Source organism: Accipiter gentilis, chromosome 12 (genome assembly GCF_929443795.1).
Source record: "Accipiter gentilis chromosome 12, bAccGen1.1, whole genome shotgun sequence".
NCBI classification, from domain to species: Eukaryota; Metazoa; Chordata; class Aves; order Accipitriformes; family Accipitridae; genus Astur; species Astur gentilis.
Genome location: NC_064891.1, coordinates 5,602,821 through 5,611,845, shown reverse-complemented (window position 1 = coordinate 5,611,845; position 9,025 = coordinate 5,602,821). Strand labels below are relative to the sequence as shown.

The 9,025-nt window shown below is 39.3% G+C and overlaps 1 protein-coding gene across 8 annotated transcripts in view; it reads right to left on the bottom strand.

Moving 5' to 3' along the window:
- Positions 1-1,473: 1,473 nt before the first annotated feature.
- The window catches only part of PDLIM5 (PDZ and LIM domain 5), a 135,122-nt gene continuing 127,570 nt past the window's right edge, over positions 1,474-9,025 (bottom strand). For all 8 annotated transcript variants that reach the window (XR_007507857.1, XM_049815432.1, XM_049815431.1 and 5 more), the window contains 2 exons: positions 5,307-5,422; positions 1,474-4,670 (listed from right to left, as the gene is read on the bottom strand). Coding sequence is in view for 7 of the 8 variants with exons in the window: in XM_049815432.1 (XP_049671389.1) it covers positions 4,581-4,670; positions 5,307-5,422 (206 nt within the window). In the remaining variant the exon portion in view is untranslated. The remainder of the gene's footprint in view (positions 4,671-5,306; positions 5,423-9,025) is intronic.

The following is a 9,025-nucleotide window of genomic DNA, read 5'->3' as shown; positions in this document are numbered from 1 at the left end:
TTATAGAGCTGTGTGCACTGTTTTCCTTTGCTTGTGTAAATAAAGGTAGAAAACAGCAGTGCATTTGCCTAGTTAAGAGATACTCAGCTAAGGAGAGTCTTACCAGGCTGGTGTTATCATGAAGTAACTGGCCATGTTATAGTAGACAGTTAAGTATCCCATGCTGAAAGTGGAGACTGTTGTGTGCCAAGGCTAAGTACAGTACCAGATAATGCTTGCCAGAGCAGGCAATAGTTCCTTGAACAGTCTCAACTAAGGAAAAATATTAAATGCTTCTAAACAAGCATTGCAAAGTATTCTAGATGGGCAGTAGAATGAAGTAAAGGTAGCAAATAAATAGGAATTGGCCAATATTGAGTTTTCCATTGTTACATGTTCTACAGTGTTCAATACCATATTTTCATCTTTCATTCCACCTTGAGAAAAGATGGAGAATCAGAGACTCACCGAGGTTGGAAGTGACCTTTGGAAATTAAGGGACCTTGTCTAGTACAAAGGCCGTGTCCAGTTGGGTTGTGAGTATCTCCAAGGGCAGAGACTCTGCAATCTCTCTGAGCAACTTGTCCCAGTGTTTGACCAATCCTCACGGTTGTCCTGTCACTATGTACCACTGAACCAAGTCTGGCTCCATCGTCTTTACTCCCCCTTCCAGATATTTATACACATGGATGAGGTCCCCCTGAGCCTGTTCTTCTCCAGGCTGAACAGTACCAGCTCTCTCAGCCTCTCCTTGTATGGCAAATGCTCCAGGCCTTTAACCATCTTCCTAGCTCTTCACTCCAGCACGTCCGTGTCTCTCTTGTACTAGCGAGACCAGCGCTGTACCCAGCACTCCAGATATGTCTCACCAAGGCTGAGCAGAGAAGAAGGATCACCTCCCTCAATCTGCTGGCAATGCTCCACCTAACGGACCCCAGGAGGCTGGTGGTCTTCCTTGTCACAAAGGAGACATCACTGGCTCATGGTCAACTTGGTGTCCACCAGGACCCTCAAGTCCTTTTCCATAAAGCAGACCTCCATTCAACCAAAAAAAACCTGAAGAACAAGCAACTCAAATGATATCTATTCATGTGTACAATCACAACTTTCTTTTACTGACTATGATTCAGAAGAAGAAAACATCCAACAACCACAAAACAACTGAGGACAGATAGAGAGTTGAGGGGGCTGTGTTGGGTTTATTTGTTTGGTTTGGGTTTTTAATTATAATTAAATTTGCAAACAGCCAAAATTTGATGCCAAGGACTATTAGCCACAGGCAAGGAAATCACCAGGACTTAACAGCTGGTTGTTTAGCGTAAAACAATGGGGAAAAAAAAAAAAAAGGAATTCCAAACAAGTAATCTGTGAATTGGTGTAGTTCCCCTTTTTACTCTTGTTTGCAAAGCCACTCATATGGCTAGATGATGCGAGTAGCTCCATGAAGAAACAGGTACACAACTGAACAGACCAACACACACTGAACCACAACTTAACTTTTACTTTTAAGTTTATTGTATTGTTATATTAAGCATTTATATTTACACGTAATTCTGAATTATTTAGTTACAATATACTGAAACTTTCATCATGATTCAATTATTCACTTACAAAGACCTTCTACCTTCAAACAGAGTTAAACCCGATTTGCTTACAGGCAGTTTTGGAAGAAAAATAATTACTGACTGAAAATGCATGCAAAAAACTACAGTAGTTAGGTTACTAACATGTCTCTCCTGACTTTGTAATGTTCCCTCAAAACATGAATGCTATACGTGTTGTATGAAAATTAGTTGGAAGTATCACAAAATCCCCAAATGATGACTGAACGGTGCCGGTTTTTCACTACGTCAAGTCTGCAGTCAAATATACGTATATATATGTGCATATATACCTATGTCTCTCAATGTACATGCATATGTGTGCATGTGCAGAGAAGTACTTATAAATACATACACATACAGACACTTACACATCAAAGATTCTAGAGGTAAATATGCAGGCTAACAAATAAAACAAAGTACAAAGATACCAGTATGAAATAGTCCTAAACAAAAAAAGGTAATAAATATTCAGTGAGATATATGGCATTATTATAAAGTGCTCTACTAAAATCTCACTTATTAAAATAACGATAAAAATTATGTTCCTTTTAGTTGATCTATATAATTTGGTAGAGCCATTAAATATTCATTATGTATCAGTGACTCTATGCTTCCTTTTAAATTTTAAACAAATAGATAAAAGCAAAAATTAAAAGGCAAAGCAGCTAAATGAAGCAGTACTATCAGAGCCTTTCAAGCTTTTGTCCTCAAATTCATTAACTGCAAAATTTCAAACCCTAGAGCATATGGACTAGGAAATATAATTCCAATTAAAATTATGAAACTAAACAAAATTCAATTTGATTTTAAGAACAATGAAAAACTGTAAAGTTTCTATCTTACTTTAAAAGAGCGAGGTTTGAATTGCAGAAATTACTGTACGCCTCATCCTGTGCATTCCCATCCTCTTTCCTCATGCATGTGCAATATAGCTCCACTGAAACCTAGCCTCTAGGTCTCATTTCTCCTCATTCCACCTAATTTCAAAAGCAACCTGGCTCATATGTTACCATCTCTTGTTCAGTCTGCTTCTACCCTTCTGATTTTCAGCCAAACTCACAAAAGGGTACATCTACAAGAGTGTAAACATTTTAAACAGCTTTATGCCATTTCTTCTGTACCACCATAACTTCAAAAACAGAAACGTGGTAGTATTGAAGAAAAACAACTTTGGGAAGTAAAGTCAAAGAGCCCCACAACATGAACCTGTCTTGCTGAATTAATAAGAAAGCCAAATATCTTTTAATATTTCAGCACAGCAATTTTGGCTTTCTTTCCCCCTCTTTTGTTGACGTTCCTTGTTACAATTGCTTTACTCAACCATGGCAATTTTTTTGTGATTTTCCCCATGGTTTTATGGATGAACCTGTCCTTTGTATCATTAAAAAAAAAACCCAACAGCAACAAAAAAAACCCAACAAAACCCCCACAACAACAAAACCAGTAAATGGTTGTTTTTAATGTCTACTGGAAAGAGCACTAAAGACTAACAATTCAGCCCTGACATCCCAGTTGAATTAAATAGCACAGAAATTCAGTTTTCTTCAGGAATCTGATCTGGCCCTGAGAGGGCCCCCTTCCCTGTTGTGCAACTCTGCTGGAGCAAAATTCACCCTATGCAAACGGTTACCAACTCTTCCCTATCTGCCTAAAATTGCTCCATATCATTTAAGGCTTAATTTGAAGTTAAGTGGGACTTAGCTGGTGCACAGGTCTTGCGCTGACTCTCTGTGGGGAGGACAAATTCAAATCCAGCCACAGAATTGGCTACGTCTCCTGGCTCACAGTAAATGCATAATGACAGCATTGTCTCTCTGCTCCCTTGTAAGAACTGAGAGATACTGAGCTGCCTAACAACATTATATTATTCAACAAGATATTCCCTACTTCCGGAGAAAAAAAGAGAGAAATAAAACCTAAACTAATAAAAATCATAACAGCTGAGCAAGAAAGTAAGTTTTTGGTACACTGCCTGGCACACCACCAATATACATACTCATGAGCTACATGGTAAAGAATGTACTGAGAGAAAAAACAATGTCCTCAGTTGCACTTCAGTTTCCCTCATTCAACACCAATCTCACATACTTGATATAAACCACTGTTACCTGCAGAGTCAGTGCAATTTCCCCTTTCTGAGGCACTTAAAACTACCTAAAACCTGAACTGCAAACATAAGAGTGTAACTCCTTGCTCCCTTATTTTTAAGATCTGCTCTGACATTTCTATCCTGTCAAACACACCTTAACTAGCAGGTATTTTTGGCTAGTGTTCTGGTATTACATGAGTTAAGGAAGAGTATCCCATTTACGTTTTTGAAGTGGCATCTCTAAACTATTCTTGTTTACCAGCATAGCCACCACCCCACTTAACTGCTTTGTAAAAAATCTCTGTCCTTTGCAGACCCATCAGAGATTTAACTGCAAAGGCACAGGTACATGTAATTGTGCAGGAGGCTTCATGTATATGAGTATCAGATAAAAATATCAGTTGTTGAACTATATATTCTGTGTAATGTTATCTTTGCTTTGAGTTCCTTTTAATGGACCTGAGCTGCAATACTTCTAGACACACTTTAAAAAAGCAGCACAATAAAGTGATCTGGATTGCTGAAGCTGATCTCCTTTTATTTGTTGAATAGCAGCAAAACCAAGACTTCTAATATCGGGTATTTATTTTTATGGACGTTTTGCTTATACTGAAGCAGATATAAATATGGTCATAAAATCATGAAACCAATAATAATGTTCCAAGTGTAGAGGTAAAGGCACTGTAATCATTTGGCTTGGGTGCAATTCCTAATTCCTATCTTGTTATGAAGCAAAACCCTAACTGATAAATGCTCCAAAAATTAGTGTACAACCCCTCCACAAGTTTTCACGTCTCTCTTCCATTCTAGAAAATCATAGATAAATATTTTTAACCAATTATTTAACACGGACATTTTAACCTTTCTTTCTGCTAAGTACATTTGTTACACAAGATGAGCTCCAAGCATCAGATGTTGATAGAGTGAGCATGTTTCTTGCATAGTGGCTTGTCCTTCTTGGAGAAGAAAGTTTGACCCTCCAGACTATCACTACATACCTGAAATGGGATAAAAAAAGAAAAGATCACTCAATTCAGATGGATGTATGACACCATACATTATTCAGAATGCCAAATCATGGCATTGTTCTATGCACAAATATATTCAAACAGTAAGAGTTGTTACCTTTTTGTTAGAGATACTCTTTTTGATGTAATACTAATGGTTGATGTAAGCATAACCTTCCTTTCTTTAAGTAAACAGGTTCTTGACTGGGAGCAGAGTTAGGCTCAGCATTTAAAAAAAACCAAAGCCATCCAGCCATTAGGATTGGAAGGGGTTTTTTTTGTCATACAATATTAGCAGGTGATACTTTGGCTACAGTGCCTTTATGTCAGAAGCACTCTTGCTACTTTAGGAACGCTGCCCATTCCTGTATGGCCTTCAACGCTTGCTCCGAGGAAGTAAACATCAAGGGTTAAATGCTAGGACACATGGCTGCAATCCAGGCCAACTCCTCTGGACTGGTGCCAAAGGCTCACAATAGCAACACACCTTCCAAATAACTGGGAAAGTGCTTTTTGTTTGGGCTCAGAGGATTGAAAGAGGCTATAGCTGTTAACTCCCACATGGGTCAGGTTAGCACAAGCACTGCTGCCATGGGTTTGTTTAAAATGTAGACTAGCTTTACTTACTGAGCATACAAAGCAAGTGTCATGCCAAGTGTGGCCCAGAGCTTCAAGAAACCTGTCTCCAGCTTCAATGGGGAATTCACAGCCATGGCACATAGTACCGAAGAGGGCATAGTAATCTGCAAATAAATACAAACAGATTTTAAAGATGAAGCATATGCAGAAAACCAAGACTGACCCTCTGAAACCTTTGTGCCTTTGCTTTCAATTGCAGTGGGTTTGCACTTGTCGAGTTTTATAATACTGGGCACACTGAATAAAGAGCTCCTAGATTGAAAGACCGGGATGCCCTCCTTTCCTCACTAATTCAGTTCTCAGCCCCTTCCTTATCCTTTCGAGTGAGCAATGCTTCCATCTTCCTGGTGTTTCATTTCCTTGAGATCAATAGCATGCTTGGGAGGGGAAATGCACTCCTTGCAGAGCACCCATGCAGGCTATACATGTTCCTTATGTTCTCTCCAGCTCTGCATTGAAAGCATACCCTGGCTGTCCACATGACAGACCTCCTCAGTGAGTAACAAACTCCTGCCTACATTCTGGCACAATATTTACCCTAGACTGCACTACACAAAATCATGTAACCATTAGGCTTCTGTCCTAAACAGACTCCAGCAATTTGGATCAGGTCAGAATAGTTTTCTAGTCACTGGAGTTTATTACATGGCTTAAATAAAAAAAAAAAAAAAAAAAAAGAAAAAAAAAAGAAATCAAAACACAAAAACCTCAAAACCCCCACAAAAAACCCAAATCAAAACCAAACCAGAGGCTTTAGGCAATACATTTATTGCATTTAACAAAAAGTTTCAGTAGGGTGTCAGGATGGTTATTGGTGACTGGAATCACTGAAGGGGTATTTGCACCATTCATTTTTAGGCACAGAATTGGCCTGGTGCCACTGGAGGCTCTCCTGGAGTCAGCAGAGAAAAGCTCCTTCAGCAGACTCAGAGAGCAGGGACCAAAATGAAGGGCATCAAACTGTTCATATTCCCCACCAACTGCAAAGCTCAAAAAGAGAGAGCAGGGCAGACTAGGAGGATAAAATATATGTGTAAAGTTGGGTGGCAGGCACTGGCACCCACCCCCATCCCCACGGTCTCAGTGTGTGACACCCTCCTTTCTGTGCATAGAGCCACCTCAGGGGCTACAAGTCATCACAGCCCTTCACTGTCCACCTCTGCAAATCTAAATTTCACCCCAAGTTGTCTCATCTTTTCCACTTATTTCAACTCTCAAACACCCCATTCTAAGAAAGAAGGAAATGGGTTTTTTTCCTGCACAGAAGACAACAGCATTAGTGCTGTAACACAAGAGAATTTGGGATCAGCACACTACCATGGCAAATATGTACTGTCATGCAACTCTACGTCTTCATAAGATGATCTACAGACAGTATGACAACCATAATGAAGCTTTGGACTCCATCCTTAATAGTAACACACGCTGCCTCTGACAGGGAAATTAGTTGCCAGGGGTTGTTTTCAAGGAGACTTATAAGGAGTGGCAAGTGGGGTACAAGGAGATTTTGTTTCTCTACTAGATTATACAGATCTGCTGAAGCTCTAGTGCTTACTGTAGCAGAGCCAACAGAGGCTTATCACGAGTCAAGCCCAAGAGAAAAGTCCTGTTTTGGTTTAGATAGTGTTTTGTATGATGACCTCAAAAAGCATCATCATAGGAGGCATCTCAGCTGGACAGGGAACACAAGTGCTCTGGAAAAGCAAAACCCTTGATGGCTGCCAGTGGCAAGAAAGAGCTTCACCAATCACCTTCATTTATCCATGCTACAGGGATGAATTTGCAAGTGTTTAAGCAGAAAAAAGACAATGTAAATGTCAAATAGTTGAACATATCTGTGCAAAACCCCTGAAGGACACTGTCTCATGACCATACTGTTTCAGCTCTTTGCACCCATGTTCATACAGAATCTTCCACTGATATTTTCCTGGTGCCAGTAGTTAAAGCCTTTTGTAAGTTGGCCTGTGGTTTGTGTTGATAAGTTTATTGGCTTTTCTTCTGAAGAAAGGGCAATAGATAAGGCAGAATGAAGGGCATCAGCTTTCTTTTGCATGCTTGAATTGCAATACCACAGAAGGCTTCCAAGGCAGACTTCTGGTACAGTCACATATCAATGCTTCCTGCACACAGCATTTTCAAAACCAGGTTACTAACTCTGCACTTAAACAAAGTTTGAAGTTGTAGATATCTACACTTTTCAGTTAATTTTTAGCATCAACATCCAAAACCAGAACGTTTTGTATATTAAACCCTCTTAATACTAATAGCTGATGCTGTTATAATTTCAAATACAGATTTAAAATTAGAACCCTCCTTTGCACTAGGAAGAAGGAAAGTTGGCAGTGACATTTACTCCTCATTTCTTTAAAATTAGTCATAGACTCTTAACTCCAGCTGGACTGAAAGTCTTTGAGGAATGAATATATCTCAAATTAACATCTAGTTAGAGAGCCAGAGCCATTACAATGTATCACTGCCAATAACACCTCACAGAATGTGTCTACATTAACTTGTGCTAGCAACTTTCTATCTCAGAAATAAACTTTGCGAGAAGAGTAATTTTCTTGACATTTTATCCCAGTGTTTCCTGCTCACAGTAAAGAAAAGTGTGCATTTGTGCACAGGAGTTCTAACAGTAGCACAAATCAATGCACCGCACAACATACGGGTCATTTGGTGGCAGGAACAAGAATTCAACATTAGCAAAACAAACCCGGTCACAAGCTTTCCACACAAAGGGGAGTTATCGATTCCTCCAGTACTATTTTTGAATTATCAAATAGTTCCAAGATTAGAGGCTTCGGATTGCTTCAGGATGAAATTTCACCATGCTGTCACACTGGAGGATGCTGCTTATATATCCGTTTCCCCTGCTGCTCCACAAACTCAATAGGAGCAACACATTACCCTACTTCTGTCACTGAGTGAGCAATAACCTACTGCATCCTTTCCTATCAGCTAACACCTCATTAAAGCTGCTCTGACAGAGAAATTTTGGATAAATTTTGCCTGCTTTCCTCATCCTTTCAGTACCTAGCACTCTCCATGGCACTCGCTGCGAACAACTGTGGAATCAACCCAGAAGGAAATCTTAGCTCCAAACAAGTCACTAGGATTTTGGGCTATATCTCTTCCTGGTCAATCCACTTCCACCTCTAGTTAAACTACAATGCTCCTTACAGTAGAAGGAAAAACACAGAAAAGGTCTGACAGACAGTTCTAACACTGATGTAAACAGCATGCAGTGTGAAAATAGACAATTTTGATACAATTTTGTGTCTTTTCCCTTTTGCGGGAATTGTTTTACAAATACTGTTTCTTTCCTAGCCCAAAAGGGTACATGGAAAGTTTTAAGCAAACTGGGAAACCAACATAAATAAAACCTGTTCATATTAATAAAAAAAAGGTACAATTAGCTGGAAGTACTAAAAACCAAACCAGAATCCCTCTGAACTTCTAAGCTGCATCTTTCACATAATACTGCTCATCAAGCTTTTAATCATATCACTGTATTTTTCCCAACAGCCTAGTTTTTTTATCCCAAGCTTATGTTCAACAGATGTTATCCCTGATCCTGCAAAAAACTTCCTGGGCAGACTGCTTACTCTTCGAAGTCCCTCCCAGCTGTGAATAAGATAATTCAGAGTAAACCACATTATTCCACTAGCATTTGCTTGGTTAGTAAATAAGCAGATTTACATAAACTC